At 42.7% G+C, this 22,154-nt stretch overlaps 1 protein-coding gene across 1 annotated transcript; it reads left to right on the top strand.

Moving 5' to 3' along the window:
- The first annotated feature begins 10,679 nt into the window (after positions 1–10,679).
- Positions 10,680–21,782, top strand: LOC117533478 (protein ANTAGONIST OF LIKE HETEROCHROMATIN PROTEIN 1-like). Its single transcript, XM_034197260.1, has 4 exons — positions 10,680–10,703; positions 10,812–11,005; positions 11,505–11,971; positions 20,990–21,782. Exons 1-4 carry the CDS (start codon positions 10,680–10,682, stop codon positions 21,421–21,423), a joined length of 1,119 nt encoding a protein of 372 aa, XP_034053151.1. The 3' UTR covers positions 21,424–21,782.
- The last annotated feature ends 372 nt before the right edge of the window (positions 21,783–22,154 follow it).

Here is a 22,154-nt window from a genome sequence, read left to right as displayed (position 1 = left end):
GGGCTTTTTTTTTGTTTTTTTATAGATTTTTTATTTTATTTTATTTTTAATGATTTTTTTTTTTTTTTAAATAATAAAGTTAATTAAAAGATAAAAATTATGTAAATTTTAAAATCTGAAATGCTAAAATAAAAATTGTACAGTGTATGGTTTTGACTTTAAAATATGAAAATTAGAAATCTGGTGAAAATCTAAATCTACTGTGTACAGTGCATACCAAAGTGTATGAAATTATGTAAATGTCCTAACTTGTGTTAGCTTCAATACATTTATTTGCTTATTTGAAAAAGTATTGTTTAAAGTTTCCTATCTTATAATTAGAAACCACTTACAATTCTATCCTGGCGATCAAGCATGTGTTTATTTATAACACTTCAAATTAAACTTCTATTGAGTGTTACCCAAGCGGCAAACTGTGGGGTAGAGCCGGGAAGCCAATACGGAAGTGCCACACACTGCAGTTCATATATTGGCCGATAGGCGATGGCTGCAGAAAGGAGCAATTTCCATAGACCCCCATGTTAAAATGCCCAACTTTACAGCAGAAAAAAACATGTTTCTACCCCTGGCTCCATACATTTTATTATCGATATAGTTAGATTCCACCTTCATGATTATGGATCTGTGAGTGAATTGTTTTCTAACGCGACCCTTTTATTTATATTAGGTCTTAAAGTTTGTGCATAAATTAGGGCGTGGTCACATTGAGTGACAGCTCTGTCAAGTGCCTGCCGCTGTTAGCTTCTTGTCTCTCTGCTAGCTGCTCCGTGAAGCTACAGGGACTCTGCCTGCTCAGCTCATCCAGGAAACACAACTTGTAGCCGGCCGTGGTTGTTTGTTCTTCATGCCTATATATCGGACTATTGTGACTCGCTCTGCGGTTAAAACAGACGGTGCATGAATGCGGTAAGTGAAATTCGAGTGCTTTATTTATGTGTTAATGATTTTAATCAGCTACGTAATGAATGGTAAGGCTTGGGTTAGCATGTAAGCTAGTGGTAGCTACATCGGTGCTAACGATTGTAATCGTAGCCTCCAAGTTAAAATCATAGACTGTATATAAAGGTTAAAACGAAATAGACAAGTGTTAAGTGGGATAATACTGTTGAACAAACGGCTTCTGTTTGAGGTTGATAAAATAAGGTTACATCCTTGTAACTTAGAGATATTTTATTATGTAGGTAGAACTGTATGCATCTAAGGTTAATTTAAATTGGCTATGCTCAAGTATGTAGACAAGCTAATGTCGAAGTAGTGTATGTGAAATCAACCTCACAATAAGATGTGTGTATATTACAATTAATGTCATATTTCAAGATGATTACTTAGATATTACAATATGGTTGGTTGAGCTGGAGTTCATTATTGAGCTTACACGTTAACGTCACAGTCATCTGAAGAACGAACCCAAACCTTGTTGTTTTATTAATTGCATTACCAAATGGGTATCAAATAAACAGTAAGCATTGGTAACACAATTTCCAAAGTTACAGTAAAATAAAAAGGACCCTGACTCGGACAATACACAATCCAACATGTTCAACAGAAGAGAATCAGTTATATTGTTTGTACACATGGTACTTTACATATATATATATATATATATATATATATATATCTGTTTGTTTAAAGTGTCCAGGTGATGCAGACAGGCTGGACCAGAGAGTGAGAGACAGAACTGGACTCCTCACAGCAGTGAACTTCAGCTCAGGTACAAAGACTCTTTTTTCATACTGTACAAAGAATCAAGAAAGATATTGGTTTAAATAAATGAAGTATTGACTTGAATACACTGATATACATTCCATTAAACAATACTAAATACTAGATCACCTACACATCAGTGAAGTTGAGGGTTTTTTCCATGCAAAAAGTTACATTTAGATATTTAGCAATATGACTTTGTCAGCTTTCTAATGTAATGTATTGAAGGCAAAGATATTTAACACATAGTGAGAACTGCTGCTATTTATCTCTCAATATTGTCTGTAAAAACGTGGTAAAAGTGATTCTTTCAGTGAGACAACAGAGCAAGCTTCTACAGCTGCACTACGTTTTGATAACAGTTAAATATTATTTTGATAATAACATATATTTCAATGTTGATGAACTTCATACTGTTCATTCATAATCTGATTGTCTTTGTAGCTCACTGTTGAAATAAAAATAATAACATTACAATTACAAAATAATGATATCTACAGCCTAAACACACAAACACACCGCTTTCATAAATAACACACTTGTTCTGCAATAATATGTTTTATGTTTCCTGTCATTTTTGTTAGGAAAGGACATGCCTGAAAGACACAACATGTTCTCCTTCTCTGAGGGTCAAGAAGAACATCCAAGAGGAACATTAAGAGCTGATGCTATGAGATTTTAAGACCAGTACAGGACATTCACTAAGAAACTACTTTTATTGTAAAAACAGTCAGCTGATCGAATGCAGCTATTTCCACATCTACACTCCATCAGCTGATTATTTCTATTTGCCTCACTTGATGAGCTTCACAACATGTACCTTGTTTTTGCAACGTTACAAATAAATGGGGCCAATCTTCAGTCAGATGTGAATGTGTAATCTAACATTTTCAGTAAGAATAATGGACAAAAGGAGTGCAAATACAATTTATTGAAATGTGAACCAAAAGTTAATCAAATGTTTTAAATAAAAAGCACATATGGACAGAAGGTGTAAACCTATTAAATGTATAAGTAAACACATTTAGTCAAATAAAGTGACAGACTAGGCCTGTGCAGTTGGTATCAGCTTTTCCCAGCATGGGCTCCTCCATCAGCCCTGGTCCTCCTCGCAGAGGAAAGACCCTCAGTCCTCCTTGCAGAGGAAAGACCCTCAGTCCTCTCCAAACCAACAGACAGGACGTCCATCACACGGAGGTTTCTCCCTGAAGTCTCTGCAGCTCTCTGGACACCACGCTGTCTCAATCCGTCCACACTGAATATGAGAGGGGGAAAATGAAAATAATAAATGCTTTAGACAATAAGAAACATAAAGTTGACTGTTGAGTTGCTCAGTTTTTTTAGATTGTCAATATTACTGTATAACTAATATCTCAGGTTAAGAGGCACATTCAAATAAAGATTGGTCTTTAAATACATTTTGTCTTTTGAATTGTTTGTCTAAAGTCAAGGATCTATAACTGGTACTTAGTTTTAATGATACAGTCTGGTTATTATGCTGTTTGGAGGAGGCCTCACAGGTAAGAGCGCTAACTAGCTACCATCACATGTACCTTAGCTTGACATAAATGTATTAAACGTATAGTTAAGTGATATCAAAATATAAATAACTAATGTCATGCAAACATATTAATATTTGCTTGATTCCAGTGTTGAATTTAGCACAATTGCATACAAACGTTAAGGGGTTTTAAGATTCTGAAGTATTATGCTAAAACTCAATAACTTAGATTATTATTTATAGTTTTGCTGAATAGTTTCATGTCTGCTTACCTTAGAAACGTAAAATGCGACGGCAGCGTGCAGATGGGGAGCATGCTAGCTTAGCTTGGTAGCTTCAGCTAGCTCTGGAACTTCCAGCTCGGTGGCAGCAGGTCCCGCCTCGGCTCCGCCTCTTTGCCCTTATTTGGAGCAGGCTGGAGAAGGCGGGAGTTGAACTCTGGCGTCACTGTCGAGCCGTTAGTGGCCGACTCCGCCTACTAAGGGCTTCTCGGCAACTCTGCAGAATCCTATGGGTGACGTCACGGACCCTACGTCCATTTATATATACAGCCTATGGTGTTACCTCTATGTAATAATTCTATACTTCCAGCAGAGTGCGCTATTGTAATTTCCAGCTTAATCCACTAGGGATTACTGTTGCAAAACTAACCTCTATTTAACAAGAAAAGCTTATTTTTCTTCTTAAAAATGGAAAGAGAATTACACTAGGTAAGAACACTACACTATGGTAAAAGAACACAGCACATAAACGCCAAAACACATTTGCAGACTGGAATATTTCAAAAAAACTTCAATTTACACTTGCAAGCAGAAAATAAACTTTTAAAATCAAATCCCTACAAATATCAAACTTCCCACGGTAAAATAACCTGTCTATTTTATAGTTCCAACTCTGGAAAGAAATATGATTTATCCTTCTCAAGATGGAGTGCCTAGCCTCATGTGAGTAGGACTGAGTACTTTCAAATTAGCATTTCACGAAATGGCGACTGCCATTGCTCATTGTAAACACGAGGACAAGACAAGATGGCAACTGATTTTCCAACCTTTGACCTGAAGAACAAAGGGATTTGAAAACACCTCGTGGCTCTCAGAGGGGAGTTCAAAAAGGACTTTTTAAAAACTGTTTTCGACTAGCACTGTCTTCAGTTACTCAACCCTAAATTGATTCGCTATGCCTTGTTGGTTTTCAATTACTTGATCCTCCCTGCGGGCCGGCCCTCCACATCTTAATGTCCGTTGTTACGTTTAAACAGAGGATTCAGGCTTTGTACATTCAATATATACTTAAACACGCCTCGTCTCCTCATATTGTCTTTCATCACTTTTCCTTTAACACATTCTAAACGTTGTAGTTAATATTCTAAAAAATACAGAAAATACTTCACGGCTGGTTTGGTTTCTGGTCATTCCGGAAGTTGTCACATCTTACCCACGTCTGTAAACAATAACTTTATTCAAATAAACTGTACCTTCATTTAATATTCAGCAATAATAATACGTCTATAGTTGCAGTGTTAAAATCAGTAGGTTTCGGTGTGCATCACTCCATGTCATTTCGCTACTAAATTAACCTCTATAAGAAATGGTAAACTAGCCACATGCTAACTGCTAACCGGAGATGAAGGATTTTCAGAATAAAAGCTTAACAACTGGTTGTGCACAATAATTTTCTGGTTTTTCAGTATAAAACAGCATTTAAACTGAAGGTACATTTAAGGTACATTATGCCATCAAAACATTGATTTTAATTTCTAACAATACATACATACATACATACATAGATAGGTACATACAGTATAAACAGGCATATCTTCCGCTCTCTAAAGATGAAGAGGGTCTTACAGAGGAAGGCGAGTCCCAGCAGAGCCCCGGCCTTCAGCATTATCCCCCCCCCAACCCTCTGGCTCTGGTTCAGGCTCCGAACCCCCCCCCCCCCCACCGGGCCATGGCAGCACCAGGTACCCATCAGAACCAGCAGAACCAGCAGAACCTGCAGTCTTCATCCTGCAGGAAACACACTGAGCCTCAGGACCCAGGGGGATTAACGGAGATTAGAGACAATTATCTACAAACTGCTGATCCTGGACCAGTTACCGCTGGACAGGATGACACGTTAACACTGACACCACCAATGGGGCGAAGCCTGCGAGCTAGTTCAGGCAGCCAATTCGAGCACTTATGCTGCATTCATACATAACGCCCCGTGCCACTCTACAACCAACCAATCAGAGTCTCCTTAATATGCCGCTCTATTTAACCTGCAGATCTCTCTCTATGCATTGCTTGCTGCTGCTGTTGCTGCAGCTACTTCCACGTGGCTGCTGCTCGCCTGCCCCACCACCCCCCAAGCTTCCACCCCCCCCCAGCTTCCACCCCCCAGCTTCCACCCCCCCAGCTTCCACCCCCCAGCTTCCACCCCCCAACTTCCACCCCCCAACTTCCAACCCCCCAGCTTCTACGCCCCCCTGCTTCCACCACCCAGCTTCCAACCCCCCCAGCTTCCACCCCCCAACTTCCACCCCCCCCAGCTTCCACCCCCCAGCTTCCACCCCCCCAGCTTCCACCCCAGCTTCAACCCCAGCTTCCACCCCCCAACTTCCACCCCCCCAGCTTCCACCCCCCAGCTTCCACCCCCCAGCTTCCACCCCCCCCAGCTTCCACCCCCCAACTTCCACCCCCCCAGCTTCCACCCCCAACTTCCACCCCCCCAGCTTCCACCCCCCAACTTCCACCCCCCCAGCTTCCACCCCAGCTTCAACCCCAGCTTCCACCCCCCAACTTCCACCCCCCCAGCTTCCACCCCCCAACTTCCACCCCCCCAGCTTCCACCCCCCAGCTTCCACCCCCCCAGATTCCACCCCCCAGCTTCCACCCCACTCTCCAGGGAAGGACTCTCCAGGTAAAGACTCTCCATGTAAGGATTCTCCAGGGAAGGACTCTCCAGGTAAGGACTCTCCAGGTAAGGACTCTCCAGGTAAGTACTCTCTAGGGAAGGACTCTCCAGGTAAGGACTCTCCAGGACTTTGGTCTGTATCAGCCAATCAGCTTGCTCCTCCCTCACTGCGAGTGGAACCAGGTAACTCCCCAACGAAGACTCACCTGTATGCTATCCTGGCTCCTGATTGGTGGAAGGAGCTTCCCTGATATCAGGACAGCAGAGAGTCTCTTCAGATGCAAACTGAACACCCCCCTGTTTCTCTTATACCTTGCACAATAATTACAAAAATAATAATTAAAAACCTTGCTTTGGTCTGTCTTTCCTGTAGTGAATATGTCAGCACTGTTCTTTGTGGTTTACTGCACTTATTGTAAGTGGATAAAAGCCTCAGCTAAATGCTATGTAATGTAATGTTATGTAATATGACGTAATGTGATGTACTTACGGCCCGTCTACACTACAGGCGTCAAAAAATGCTTTCAACGCTTCGCCCATTCATTTGAATGGGGTGACGTAGGATATTTTCAAACTTCGCCGAACTGCATTGTGGGTAACTTGGCAAGGCGTTGCAAGCGTCGCGAGCCTCAAAAGTTGAACATTGTTCAACTTTTGAGGCTCGATGCTTTCTCGAAGCTGGCGTCAGCCAATCAAATCCCGTTTTTGCAATTCCCGCCAGTACAAGCGCTAGCCAATCAAACCGCGTGTATGCTGATCCCGCAGGTCTTGACTATTTTCCATATGTCATAAAATGGAGGACAAATTAATCATTGCTGTGGCAAATGTCCCAGTCCTGTATGACTGTACTCTGTTCACCTACCGGGACCTAAACCGGAGGAACCAGGCATGGCGGGAGGTGGCAGAGACAGTGGGGGAAACTGGTAGGTTTTCAACTGTTTGGGGAGTTTATATCCAGTTTACTTCGTTTTAGCATTGAATGGACAGCTAGTAATGTAGCATAATAACATATAATATATATTAATAAAAAAACATTATAATATATAACATAACATATAATACATGCACAGCTATCAAGCATAGACAGTATATTTAGCCAGCTAGTAATGTAGCATAACATATAATGTATATTAATACAAAAATATTATATATAATATAATAAGTATAAGCATAATATATAACATATAATACATGCAGAGGGTGTCGTTTTTCTCATACTGATATTCTGAACAATCTGTGCTGTTGTATTTGCTGTAAAGTGTCTCTACTGTAGGCTAATTTTATTATATGTACAGCACTTTGGCTCGACCAAAAATCGTTTATAAATGTGCTATATAAATCAAACTTGATTTGATTCACAGCTATCAAGCATAGACAGTATATTTAGCCAGCATGGAATGTAGCATACAAATAGCATTCATTAATGGAGGAATAATTTAGTCAATTCAAGAAATTCACTTTATTATTTATTAACTTTATTATTTCATTTCATTTTATTAGATAATGTCTGCAAGAAGAGATGGAAGAGTCTGATGGACAGGTTCCGCAAGGAAAAGAATATGGAGAAGGAGGCCAAAAGAAGCGGGGCAGGGTCTGCAGGGGGGTACAAGCCCTGGCGTTTCATGGCAGTGATGGGGTTTTTAACCCCATTCATCATAGACCGTGAGACGTCCAGCAATGTCCCCCGGCAGACCCTGCCTCCATCCACCCTGGTGGCAGAGGAAGAGAGCCAGGTAGACAGTGAGTCAGCCAGCCAGTCCACCAGCCAGTCCGCCAGCAGCAGTCAGCCAGGAGGAGAATGCTGAGGTCCGGGGCAAAACACGGGGGAGGGGGAGGGAGATGTCCCCGTTTGAACGAAGTCTGCTGTCTGCTGTCAGCAATTACCCAGCAATTGCCCAGCCAACCCCACCAGTGGTGGAGGAGGACGAGGACTTGCAATTTTTCAATAGCCTCTTGCCCACCATGAGGCAGATGACAAGGGCACAGAGGGCAAGAGTCCGCCTCGGGGTACACCAAATAATTTTTGACGTGGACCAGCAGGACAATTTATAATTTTTTCACACATACTGATCCACATTACATTTTTTTACACTCATCACACACACTTCACTCAAATTCACCAAATAAAACATTATTTCAAGTATGTTATGGCTCTACTGTGTCTTCACTTGTTCATGTGGTTTGTCAGTTGCAACATACCAGAAGCTTCATGTATGTCGGTATATATAATGTGCTTTCTTCTGTAATTGGTCATGTGAAAACCTATTGAAATGATGAGTGGTTTATCAGTAAAAACAGGGCTGAAAGAAAAAGGTTGTTAGTCATATCATGATATAATAATATCAATTCAAGAAACATGTTTATTAGGAATGTTTGATTTTAAAATGGCTCATTTGGAATATTTGCTCTTTAAAGAAAATGGGTAGCTCTTAAAAGAGCTTTTGGTTTGGAGGAGCCATGGTGACCCTACACCACTTTATGCTGCCATGACACTACACCCTCCTCATTCAAATAGGAGCAGAAGGTCTCCCGCAGTTGGATGGATCGGTGTGTGGCGTTGTTTGAGCCCATCATAGGTGCATCGCGCAGGGTTGGAGCTTCATCACCCGACTCAGCGACGACAGGGACGACAGGTGTGCGTGATGACCTTCCTATTGTCTTCCTGCGAAGGAAGTTGTGCAACACACAGGTGGCCTTCACACACAACACTGTTACCTCCGGGCTGGTGGTGATGACACGCCGGAACATTCTCCACTGAGATGAGAGGATGCCAAACGCACATTCAACCACCAACCTGGCCCGGCTGAGGCGGTAGTTGAACAGCCTCCTTTCACGCGTGAGCTGGCGTCCAGGGAACGGACGCAGCAGGTTGTCCAGCAGCGGAAAAGCCTCATCTCCAACAAACACATGGGGAAGAAGGCCCCGCCGCTCTGCTCCTGGGATGACGGTGTCAGGTGGTAGCTGCAGACTGCCATCTCTGAGGCTCTCTCCAAAAGCGGAATTCCGCAGGCTCCCACCGTCGCTGCTCCTTCCAAAACCTCCGACATCCACTACCCTGAAGAGGTACTGGGCATACACGACAGCCAGCAGTACCAAGGAGTGGGTGGACTTGTAGTTAAAAAACAGGGACCCAGAATTTGCCGGAGCCTGGATCACCACGTGCTTCTCATCAATGGCACCAACGCAATTTGGAAAGTTCCAGCGCTCCTGGAACCCAGCAGCGATGGCTCTCCAGTCCTCGGTCTGTGGTACCGGCATGGTCTCCTCGACCAGCGCGGTCCAGATGGCACCCGCAACCTCCTTGACGATGACAGCCACTGTTGCATGCCCGACCCGATAGCTGAATGCTATGGTCCTGTACGAGTCACCGGTTGCCAGGTACCTGAGAAAAAAGTAATATACAAGATTTTATTTTTTTTAAAGTTAAACGCCACGCAGACACACACACCACAGACACACACATCACAGACACACACACACATCACAGACACACACACACACACCACAGACACACACACCACAAACACATCAACATACCACAGACACACACACCACAGACACATCAACATACCACAGACACACACACCACAGGCACACACATCACAGACACACACAAACACACACATCACAGACACACATATACACCACAGGCAGATACAAACACCACAGACACACACACACACACCACAGGCAGACACAAACACCACAGACACACACATCACAGACACACACACATACACCACAGGCAGATACAAACACCACAGACACACACACACACACACACACACACACACACACACACACACACACACAGGGGAGCAATACTGCGTTTACCTAGCTATCTTAATTAATGTCATTCATCTGAACTACATCACGGACTTCATTCATCCATTGCATGCATTCTCTCTCTTTATATACAGAGTCATATTAAAGAAGTAGAAATACACAAAACGTACCGTAGGCAGATGGCGAGTCGCTCGGCGGGTCCGATTGACAAACGCATACGGGTGTCTGCCATTGCAATCAGTGGACCGACTTTTCCGAGCAACTCGTCGAACGCGTCTTTGCTCATCCTGAAGTACTGCTGAAACAGTACACCATCCAGGCGGAGCTCTTGGACAAGAACGTGGTATTCCCCCCGTTGCAGACGTTTTCTGAGTATTGTATGTACGCAACAGCGACGCACTATACGTGGCCTCCTGCGAGACATTGCATAAACCAACGCTACCGTTGCTACAAAACCGGCATCCATTTTGGCAATAGTGTAGAAGAACCGGGCTTTTTTTGGCTTTGTATGCTGGGGGCGGGCGGGAGATTCCTGATTGGTTGTTGGTCGCCTTGGGCGCGAGAAAGCGCCAAGCCTCAGACACGCCCAGCTTCAAGCTTTTTCTACGCCTGTAGTGTAGACGGGCCGTTACGGGCCGGCCACACTACAAGCGTAAAATTCGCTTCCAACGCCCCAAGATTTACGCTTGGGGCGTTTCTTCGAGCCAACAACCAATCAGAATCTCCATGTGAATCTCCCGCCCCGGACATACAAAGTGAAAAACCCCGGTTCTTCTCCACTATTGCTAAAATGGATGCCGGTGTTGTAGCAAGGGTAAGCAGGGTAACTCGTGTGTGTGCAAGGTTGCATTTAGTGTATACATTGTCTCGCATGAGGCCGTGTAGTGTGCGTCGCTTCTGGGTACACCCGATACTCCGAAAGCGTCTACAAAGGGGGGAATACCACCTTCTCGTCCAGGAGCTCCGTCTCGATGACCGCCTTTTTCAGAGGTACTTCAGGATGAGCAAGGAGGTGTTCGACGAGTTGCTCGGAAAGGTGGGCCCACTGATTACAAAGGTGGACACCCATCTGCGTATGTCAATCGGCCCCGCCGAGCGACTCGCCATCTGCCTACGGTACGTTTTGTGTATTTCTACTTCTTTAATCTGACTCTGTATAGAAGGAGAGAGAATGCACGAATGATGACTGAAGTCTGTGATTTAGTTCAGATGGGTAACATTAATTAAGATATCTAGGTAAACACAGTATTGCTCCCCTGTGTACATGGCGTGTGTGTCTGTGTCTGTGATCAATGTGTGTGTGGGGATCTGTGTGTCTGTCTGTGTTCAATGTGTGTGTCTGTGTGTCTGTGTTCAATGTGTGTGTCTGTGTTCAATGTGTGTGTCTGTTCAATGTGTGTGTGTCTGTGTTCAATGTGTGTGTCTGTGTGTCTGTGTTCAATGTGTGTGTGTCTGTTCAATGTGTGTGTGTCTGTGTTCAATGTGCGTTCAATCTGTGTCTGTGTTCAATGTGTGTGTCTGTGTTCAATGTGTGGAGGGGGGGATCTGTGGTCTGTGTGTGTGTGGGGTCTGAATAAATATATTTTGTAATCATGTATATATCTTTTTTTCTCAGGTACCTGGCAACTGGTGACTCGTACGCGACGATAGCCTTCAGCTATCGGGTCGGGCGTTCTACAGTGGCAGTCATTGTCAAGGAGGTTGCGGGGGCCATCTGGACCGCCCTGGTCGAGGAGTGCATGCCGGTACCACAGGTGGAGGATTGGAGAGCTGCTGGGTTCCAGGAGCGCTGGGAGTTTCCCAACTGTGTTGGTGCCATAGATGGGAAGCACGTCGTTATCCAGGCTCCAGCAAATGCAGGTTCCCTCTACTTTAATTATAAGTCCACCCACTCCTTGGTACTGCTGGCTGTGGTGGATGCTGAGTACCTATTCAGGGTAGTGGATGTTGGAGGCTTTGGGAGGAGCAGCGACAGTGGGAGCCTGCGGAATTCTGCATTTGGAGAGAGCCTCCGAGACGGCAGTCTGCAGCTACCACCTGACACCGTCATCGCAGGATCAGAGCGGCGGGGCCCTCTCCCCCATGTGTTTAGAGTTTTGAGAGGTCCTGATAATTTATTCCGGCAAATTATTCTGACCTCCTAATTGACCTTTCCGAAGATTATTGAGTCTATGTAAGTTTGCTGCGTGGCTCAGATCCACCAACGTCAGCAAGATCTCACCTCTTCCTAACCCCCCCGAAGAACCAAGGTTTCAATTAACTGCTGTTTCAATTCAGACAACTCTTTTTTAATCTGTTTAAGCGATCCCGAAGGATTTTGATATCAGTAAATGGAGTGTGCTCCTACCTAAGTGTGTGTGGCAGGGTGCAATCTTACCTTTGACGCAGGAGAGGAGGGCACAGGTGTCTTTTAAAGGATCCCAATCCAACAGGTGGGATTCAGTTTATTTGAAGAAAAATAGGTCCAAACTAATACAGGGTTTTTACCTTCTCTCTTTACAACATTATAATCATCCTAACAAAAAAACCGTGCTGTGATCATGTTCAAATGAAACTTTAATTCACAGTCTTACATTTATTACCAAAATGTTTTAATTTCAACTGCCCATTTCAGTTGTGACATTTTAAAATTCTCCCGATAGAATTTAGAGGTATTTCCTCGTAAAAAGACCGGTGACAATAAAAAGCGCATTCAACTTTTCATTCACCCATTTATTCACTTCAGTTTTCATACACTTTTTCCGACACAGACGGCGGATTAACACTCAAAAACCCATACCTGTCCGCAGAATTCGAAGGAAGGTCCTTACAGGTCGCGGTATTTATAATTTTCAAACACTTTTTCCGACACAGACGGCGGATTAACCTTTCAAAAACACATTCCTATCCGCAAAATTCGGGGGACCAGATGTTTTTCCCCACAGGTCGCGGTATTTATAAAGGTTCACACACTTTCTCTCATCAAATCATTCCACTCAGCCAACAACCAATAAATTCGAGAGATATTTACCAAGTGTGAGAGGATCTTTTCCGAGAGCTAGTTACCCAGCTCTGAAGCACACAGCCTACCCGGAGAGAGTCTACCAGGGGTCTCCCCCCCTCTCTCGCGCTCTCTCAAAAAACCAGTCTCTTTATGCTAAAAAAACTGGATCCTAAACCCAAAAAAACAAACTCCTCCTCTTACACCCAATTCAGTTGAAAACCGCGCATGCGCATAATGTACAAGGCTGAACATGTCCCAACATGTTCCACAGCTGTTATGGGATAAGACACCCTTTCATATGAGGTAAAAAGGACATGAACTCTCTTTGGCCTCTTAATGTGTCCCCTTAGTGTGAAGCCCCCCCTCCATGTGGACTGCTGCCAGAGGAGAGGAAGAAAACTCAACCTAAACAACCCACTTTGTTTTGTTTATACTGTAACTATAGAAAACCTAAAATATGAAGCATTTTCATTGTGAGTTATACAAGAATATAATTGATTATATTTGATTATAACTAACTTTCGTTTTTAAGTATTAAACATACTATGAAAACTCACAACACCCTCTTTTCAAAACGCAAAGTTCTCAAATAGCAACAGAAAAAATTGTAAGCATAGATACATATTCAAAAACCGTCAAGAAGCATTCTCATTATGGGTTTATACAAGAATATGATTGATCATGTATGATTTATAATTAACTTTCGTTTTTAAGTATTCACTTCATACCATGATCTCAATTAACTTTCGTTTTAAGTATTCACTTCATATGAAGATCTCAACACCCTCTTTTCAAACGCAAAGTTTTCAAATATCAACAGATAAAATCGTAAAAAAACATACATATTACATCCGTAAAACTCCACGCATCAATATCATGAAAAGTTCTTCAGTATGTGTAATCAGGACGACCTTTTGATGAACCTGGTGTGAAAAAACACCGAAAACATAGTACCGTACAGGAATGTCCTTGGGCGAGGGGCCCATCTGTTGTAGACTCCTAAATCCATGTTGCTATCTGATGTATATCCTTGACCCTGACCATGGAGGGGTTGCAGTTTTTCGCTGGACGACATCTCCAAACGAAAACCAGATAACTCGGTCGACAGTTGTTATGGATTTTTTAGACCTCGTAAATAATCGCTCATGACTTTGTGACAAGGTCAATGAGTCCCCACACAATGATAGCACAAACGAGGAACCAGAGGCATATGAAACAGCTTAGCTGACACTCGCTCATGACATCCTGTGTGTGCAGTGTGAGATTAGGTGTATGTGGTGCCAGTGTGGTACTGGTGGTACTTGTTGTCGTCTTTCGTTGGTGACTAGGACACATCACTTGTTGTCGTCTGTTTCTACCGTCTCTCCTGGCCTGTGACTACGACCTTGCAGTGGCTGGCGTGGACCCACGTGGCTCTCTCGGTGACCTTGACCGCTGTCTGGGTGATGAGGAGCACCTGGTAGGGACCTTGCCAACGGTTGGATTTCCAGCTCTTTCTCCGGAAGTCCTTGACCAGCACGAAGTCACCGGGTTGGAGATGGTGAAGTGGACCAGTGGCAGGGGGTAGGTAGGGTTGCTGCTACCTGGCGTCTGATATCTGACCATGCAGTTATCAGGTAGTCGTCATCCTTTCCTGGGAAATCCACTGCGATCTGAGTGGCTCAGCGGGTAGAGATGCAGCCTGTCCCACAGAGCTGGAAGAATCATCCTCCTTCTCTGGCGGGGTCATAGGTGACTCAGCCGCTGATCCATTAATAATTGTTTCAATTGAAACAATTTCCCCCAGGAATCCTTCCAAGGGGTCTGGTACCCCATGTTCCTCTGGAATGTCTATTGACAGCAAGGACATCTTTTTGGCTTGGGCACCCGGGGAGACCTCTGAATCAGATCGCTCTTTTCTCTTACGAGTCTCCTCCTTTTCACCGCTTGCCCCTTCCGGTCCTTCTGCACAGGTTTCCTGGGTCCAGGAGTCTACTTAGCTTCACTTGAGGCACTGTGACTGAAGTTTCCCCGCTAGGCAGGTTCAAATCCTCTTGGTAGATTGCTGAGGTATTAATCTCAACAATATAGCTAAAATCAAGTTTAAATCATTTCTCTGATTCATAAAAAGTTGTTTCAGTTAAAATAAAAACTTCCCCAAGGGTTTTCTCAAGAGGGTCGTGTATTCCATATTGCTCTGTAATTTCTATACACAGCAAGGTGATTGTTTCTCCTCTTACTCAGTTGGCCTCTAATGGCAGAAAGCACTGGGCCATAAGTTACTCTTATCAGTTTAACGACCTGACAGCCCTACACCTTCATGCTGTGTGAGAACCAGCAAAAAAGAAGGAGAGATGTGCTCAAAAAATCAAATTTAAATGAATACTCTTTTTAGGGTGTAAGCGTATATCAATTAAAAATAACTGAAAAGAAAACTAATAGTGTAAAGTTAAAAAACAATGAGAAAAATAATATAAAGGTTATTTTCCATTTCCTCTTTGATACTGAGGTATTCTCCATCCAAGCTCTAATGATCCATATGCTAAGAGACAGAGTTTCGTCTTGCCATCTTTCTTTGCATAATTCACTATAGATTCTAACAGTTCTACTGCTAAATCCTTTGCATTGGAGCTATTGCTTGTTACTCAGATTTAAATTCCCTCTTTTGCTCTATAAAATATCCCTTGGTACAGAATTCACCAAGACAAATTCTAACTTATTGCGGGAAGATCCCACAAAAAGCCATCCTCTCCTGTGGAAGAAAGCACATTAACTGCCACGTGTGTGTGCAAAACATGTCATGTGATGTGAGACTGATAGCATCAATAGTGGATGGGTAGGCCGCAGTCATATTCCTATCTGGATTCTAAACTCAGTTGGCTCGGGTGAACCGGTCCTCTCCTCTGGAGTGAAACTACTTTCCCAGAAATTGACTTCACTGTATCCAAACCTTCTGATTTAGTTTGAAGCTAACCCTTCTCTGGACTTTGCCCCTTTCTGGTCACCCATACACGATTTCTGAATTTAAACGGAAAAGGTGTGATAGTTAGATATGACCTGACCTTTGCCCTATAGGTAGCTTTTCCATACTTATAGGAATATATTCAGCCTTGTCAAATTGATTGGAATGTCCCAATTTGTTTTACAGTTTTTTATACTCCACTCTTTGGCTGCTCTAACGCCTGATACTTATATGGTAAAGACCAGATAGGTGTGATTCCTTTATCCTGCAAGGGTGACAAAAACTTTCTCATTTTTAAAGTGAGTGACATTATCCATTCCTATTTCCTCAGTTTTTAGGAAAAATACTTATATGTTCCGCCATTTTAGCAGACACTGTGTTCCAGTTACTCTGGTCAGAGGATAAACATGTTTATGACTCCCTCCATTTATCAAAGGTCACAAGGAAATACTTATTCCCACTGGGAGTGCGGGTCAGAAAAGGACCTGCTTATGTCAGCACTAAAAATGGTTAGTGGTCCTTCCTCTATTATTTTAAGATGCTCAGGATGAACTTTCTTAAACCCATCCACCTCTACACATTGAAGACATGTTGACCATGTGTGTTGTAAGTGCAATCGCAGTTTTGGTAAGAGGATTTTATTGTGGAGACAATATTTCCTCATCTGAAATAGGCCCACATGGCCTAAACTGCTGTGTAATTCACGCACAACCTGAGGAGCTTCTTCAGGTGGTACGTGAATGCTTCCACCCTTTTTCCATATTCTAGGGAATATGGCAGTCAGGTGGTTAACTCGTCCCGTGCTTTAAGCAAGGTAAAACTTCTCTATTACCCTGATAGTTAAATCATATCTTATCTGTATGGCTACAGACATGATTCCATTCTACATGCCTGCCTTTAACTCTGCAATAAGACCCTCAATAGATGGGCATGTGTAAGCGCTTCACCTTTCACATTTTTGAACTGCCTTTGTTTCCAATTCTTAAGCTCTTCTTTACCCGCTTTTTAATAATAATCACTATCAGTAATAATACGGATGTGTGCTATTTTTCCTTTTTTAGCAAAAGGAAGTCCCTCAACAAATGGCCTTTTCCTCAGCAGGCTGTACCTGGTATTGCACCCTTTTGCTTGCAAAGTACTTCACCTGAATTAGTTTTCATTATAAAGGCCCAAGTGGCTGCTTGGTCACCTTTTCGCAAACTCCCCTCTGTAAACAGTGTTATCTGTGGAGTAGCGGTTTTCTGTAAGGGTTTCAATGTTTCCCTTTGTGGCTTACTTCCTGAGGTCCTCTGCACCCCACATCTGGATCAGACATCATCATCTTCTATTTTCTTCATCTACTCATCATTGTTTTTGCTCCCTGAACAGTTTGTTTAGTAGCTTCAGATATTGGAAAAATAAAGAGTGTATATGCACATTTTGGTACCTTGAGACATTTCCCTCAGGGCTGGATACATTTTTAATGCAAGTGCAAGATGCTTCTCTTCAGGTGATAATTTTCCCTCTGTTCCTGATCAAGTCATAGACATGAATAACACAGATGTTCTATCACCCTGGTTCCTTATCTCCACATTGTTAGTTTCTGAGAATGGGTCTCAACATACTATTTTGGTTTTTTGATATTTGATATTATTGTTCTGGTGTTAAGATAATTTTTTGAATCTCCCTCTTTTCTTAACAACTGGAGCTATGTCTATTTTAGATCCGACTTGGTTAAGAGTTGATTTATTCATTGGTGAGAGGAACACTATTTCCCTTGTGCTGGGGTGGGGGTGGGTAGCCTGGTAGAGTTCCTTAAAATCTCCAGATCTTCCTCTGTGCTGGGGCCATAAAACTTTTAATGGTCTTTCGTGGTCTGCTCAAATTTTCTTCCCCTCCAGAGGTCACGCCTGTCTTTGACCCTGTGTGCTGCGTGTTTCTGCAGCACCTCGGGAGCAGAGAAAAGAGGAAACCTTTTTTCCAAAAGTGCATTCTCCTTCATGAGAAAAATAGCACCACATTTAACTCTCATTGACTTGTCTTTAAAGCGTTCTTTAAGGCTTGAATTGAGTTTTCCGTTGTGTAACGGAAAATCCCATTCCCAAACAGGGGTCAAAAGTAAATGCTTTAGTTGATTTTGGTAAAGTATTTGAGCTTTAGCTTCGCAAAAACGTTCTCATATTAGTTTTGAAGATATTTGTGGGGCTTGATTATCTGCTGATAGTTCCCACATAGGTTTTTTCTTAAAAGTACATTCAAAACAACCGGTATTTGTGGGTCATCTGATCACCACATTGCCTTCTGACAGTTTAATAGTCCTTATCATATTATCACACTGTTATTGCATGCTAGGACCTATTCTCTTTGCCAGAGCTACTGCTATTTCTCCTGCATGTTTTAGCTTCCTATTAGCAGGGTTTATTAACATGGTTTGTTGATCCAGTTTAAGATTTTCAATATTTGACATTATTATTTTCCAACATTCCTTTTTCCTGAATATCATGTCTAACAATGTGGGTTTTTTTTCTTTCTAGGAGTAGTAGATGGGATACTCCTAAATGGCAATTTTTGAGCTTTTATCCCTGTATGGTGGAGATAGGGTCTCAAACATTATACCACCTGCTTGTTGCTCTCTGTCAAACGGTAGTCTGACAGGAAAGTATTTTGGTCGCGGTACGCCCGTGGGTCTGGGCTAAGCTGACCAGGGCGGGCAGAAGCTCCGGATTTTACTTCTGTGTATCCCCCCTGTGTGGTTGGCTCCGAGTCATTAAAAACTGCGTTCTAACCTCGTCCGCCATTTATTTTTGTTTGTTTGTTTTAAAAAACAACACAAAAATGTATTAAAGGCTTCAAGTTCACTCTTTTATACACATGCAAGTTCCTAGGCTTTACTCTCGACGGGTGTACAGTCCGACTATACCGTCACTTGGTTCTAAGTTCTCTTTCTGGATTCAGTTAGTACATGCGGGTACCTCAGCTAAGAGTTTTATTTACCGAGCTTCGAATTTTTTAAACAGCATAGGTACCTTTAGACCTATGTTTATCTTTATTAAATCTCCTATTAACTCTTCCCCACGTTATGTTTTAACGCAAAAGTTCAAACCGCAGCTCTTGGTCAAGTCCTACCTATAAGTTTCAAAGTAATTGGACAAGTACTGAGCAGTGCTCCTACGGCTGACTTCACTTTAGCCACCTAAACCTGTGTTAAAGGGACCACAGGCTTCTCAATTTGACTAGGGGAAAATGAACCTTCTTTAGCTTCTTTAATCAGACAGCTATATCCGATATAATATAACCCTCAGTCCGGTGCAATAGTATTAACTTAAATTACTACACTTTCAGGTTTAATTATATATATTCTAGGATTTGGGGTAGGTATTTTAACAAGACTTTCAGCCTGTATTTCGCTGATTTGTATTCCTCGACTTTTTTCACTAGGTCGTTTTGGTTCTTGTATTTTGACTCTGTAAAAATATTACTTTTCACAGAGCCCCACGTTGGGCGCCATGTTTAGAGTTTTGAGAGGTCCTGATAATTTATTCCGGTAAATTACTCTGACCTCCTAATTGACCTTTCCGAAGATTATTGAGTCTATGTAAGTTTGCTGCTTGGCTCAGATCCACCAACGTCAGCAAGATCTCACCTCTTCCTAACCCCCCCGAAGAACCAAGGTTTCAATTAACTGCTGTTTCAATTCAGACAACTCTTTTTTAATCTGTTTAAGCGATCCCGAAGGATTTTGATATCAGTAAATGGAGTGTGCTCCTACCTAAGTGTGTGTGGCAGGGTGCAATCTTACCTTTGACGCAGGAGAGGAGAGCACAGGTGTCTTTTAAAGGATCCCAATCCAACAGGTGGGATTCAGTTTATTTGAAGAAAAATAGGTCCAAACTAATACAGGGTTTTTACCTTCTCTCTTTACAACATTATAATCATCCTAACAAAAAAACCGTGCTGTGATCATGTTCAAATGAAACTTTAATTCACAGTCTTACATTTATTACCAAAATGTTTTAATTTCAACTGCCCATTTCAGTTGTGACATTTTAAAATTCTCCCGATAGAATTTAGAGGTATTTCCTCGTAAAAAGACCGGTGACAATAAAAAGCGCATTCAACTTTTCATTCACCCATTTATTCACTTCAGTTTTCATACACTTTTTCCGACACAGACGGCGGATTAACACTCAAAAACCCATACCTGTCCGCCAAGAGTTCGAAGGAAGGTCCTTACAGGTCGCGGTATTTATAATTTTCAAACACTTTTTCCGACACAGACGGCGGATTAACCTTTCAAAAACACATTCCTATCCGCAAAATTCGGGGGACCAGATGTTTTCCCCACAGGTCGCGGTATTTATAAAGGTTCACACACTTTCTCTCATCAAATCATTCCACTCAGCCAACAACCAATAAATTCGAGAGATATTTACCCCGTCTAGAAGGACCTTACCGAGAGCTAGTTAACCCAGCTCTGAAGCACACAGCCTACCCGGAGAGAGTCTACCAGCGGTCACCCCCCCTCTCTCGCGCTCTCTCAAAAAACCAGTCTCTTTATGCTAAAAAAACTGGATCCTAAACCCAAAAAAACAAACTCCTCCTCTTACACCCAATTCAGTTGAAAACCGCGCATGCGCATAATGTACAAGGCTGAACATGTCTCAACATGTTCCACAGCTGTTATGGGATAAGACACCCTTTCATATGAGGTAAAAAGGACATGAACTCTCTTTGGCCTCTTAATGTGTCTCCTTAGTGTGAAGCCCCCCCCCCCCTTCCCATGTGGACTGCTGCCAGAGGAGAGGAAGAAAACTCAACCTAAACAACCCACTTTGTTTTGTTTATACTGTAACTATAGAAAACCTAAAATATGAAGCATTTTCATTGTGGGTTATACAAGAATATAATTGATTATATTTGATTATAACTAACTTTCGTTTTTAAGTATTAAACATACTATGAAAACTCACAACACCCTCTTTTCAAAACGCAAAGTTCTCAAATAGCAACAGAAAAAATTGTAAGCATAGATACATATTCAAAAACCGTCAAGAAGCATTCTCATTATGGGTTTATACAAGAATATGATTGATCATATATGATTTATAATTAACTTTCGTTTTTATGTATTCACTTCATACCATGATCTCAATTAACTTTCGTTTTAAGTATTCACTTCATATGAAGATCTCAACACATGTCTTCGTTGGAGATGAGGCATTTCCGCTGCTGGACAACCTTCTGCGTCCATTCCCTGGACGTCACCTCACCCGTGAAAGGAGGTTATTTAACTACCGCCTCAGCCGTGCCAGGTTGGTGGTTGAATGTGCGTTTGGCATCCTCTCAACCCAGTGGAGAATGCTCAGGCGTGTCATCACCACCAGCCCCGAGGTGACGGAGTTGTGTGTGAAGGCTGCCTGTGTGTTGCATAACTTCCTCCGCAGGAAGACCATTGATATGCCATCACGCACACCTATCGCAAGGTCCACGGATGAAGTTACTCCAACCCTGTGTGATGCACCGAGGATGGGCTCCAACAATGCCACACGGCGATCCATCCAACAGCGGGAGACCTTCTGCTCCTACTTCAACGAGGAGGGGGCAGTGCGATGGCAGGCAAATGTGGTGTAGGCCCATATTTGTCTCCAAACCAAAAAGCTCTTTTAAGAGCTACCCATTTTCTTTAAAAAGCAAATATTCCAAATGAGCCATTTTAAAATCAACCATTCCTAATAAACATGTTTCTTGAATTGATATCATGATATAACTAACAACCTTTTTCCTTCAGCCCTGTTTTTAGTGATAAACCACTCATAATTTTCATCAGGGTTTCACCTGAATAATTACAGAAGACAGCACATTATATATCGACATACAAGAAGCTCCTGGTATGTTGTAACTGACAAACCACATGAACAAGTCAAGACACAGTATAGCCATAACATACTTTTAAATAACTTTTATTTATGTGATGTTGTGTGTGATGAGTGATGAGTGTAAAAAGATGTAATGTGGATCAGTATCAGTATCAGTATCTAATGAATTATTAATGTCCATTTCTGTGGCCTCCAGGACCGCCTCTTGTAGCTTCATTTTCAGTCTCATGCTGCTCGTCCTGCTCAGCTTTTGCATTGCAGGCCAGAGACTCCTTAAAAAAAGGAGGTCCTCGTCTTCCACCTCCACCACTGGTGGTGGGGGTGGTGGTGGTGGTGGCATGGCCAGCATCGGGCCTACGGCCGACAGCAGGTTCTCCTCAAAAGGGGACATCTCCCTTCCCCTGCTCTTCTTCCCCCGGAATGCTGGCACACTGGCCGGCACACCGTCTGGCACACCGTCTGGCACACTGGCCGGCACACTGGCCG

The sequence above is a fragment of the Gymnodraco acuticeps genome, unplaced genomic scaffold, assembly GCF_902827175.1.
Source record: "Gymnodraco acuticeps unplaced genomic scaffold, fGymAcu1.1, whole genome shotgun sequence".
Taxonomy (NCBI): domain Eukaryota; kingdom Metazoa; phylum Chordata; class Actinopteri; order Perciformes; family Bathydraconidae; genus Gymnodraco; species Gymnodraco acuticeps.
This window is presented reverse-complemented; position numbering and strand designations above follow the sequence as displayed.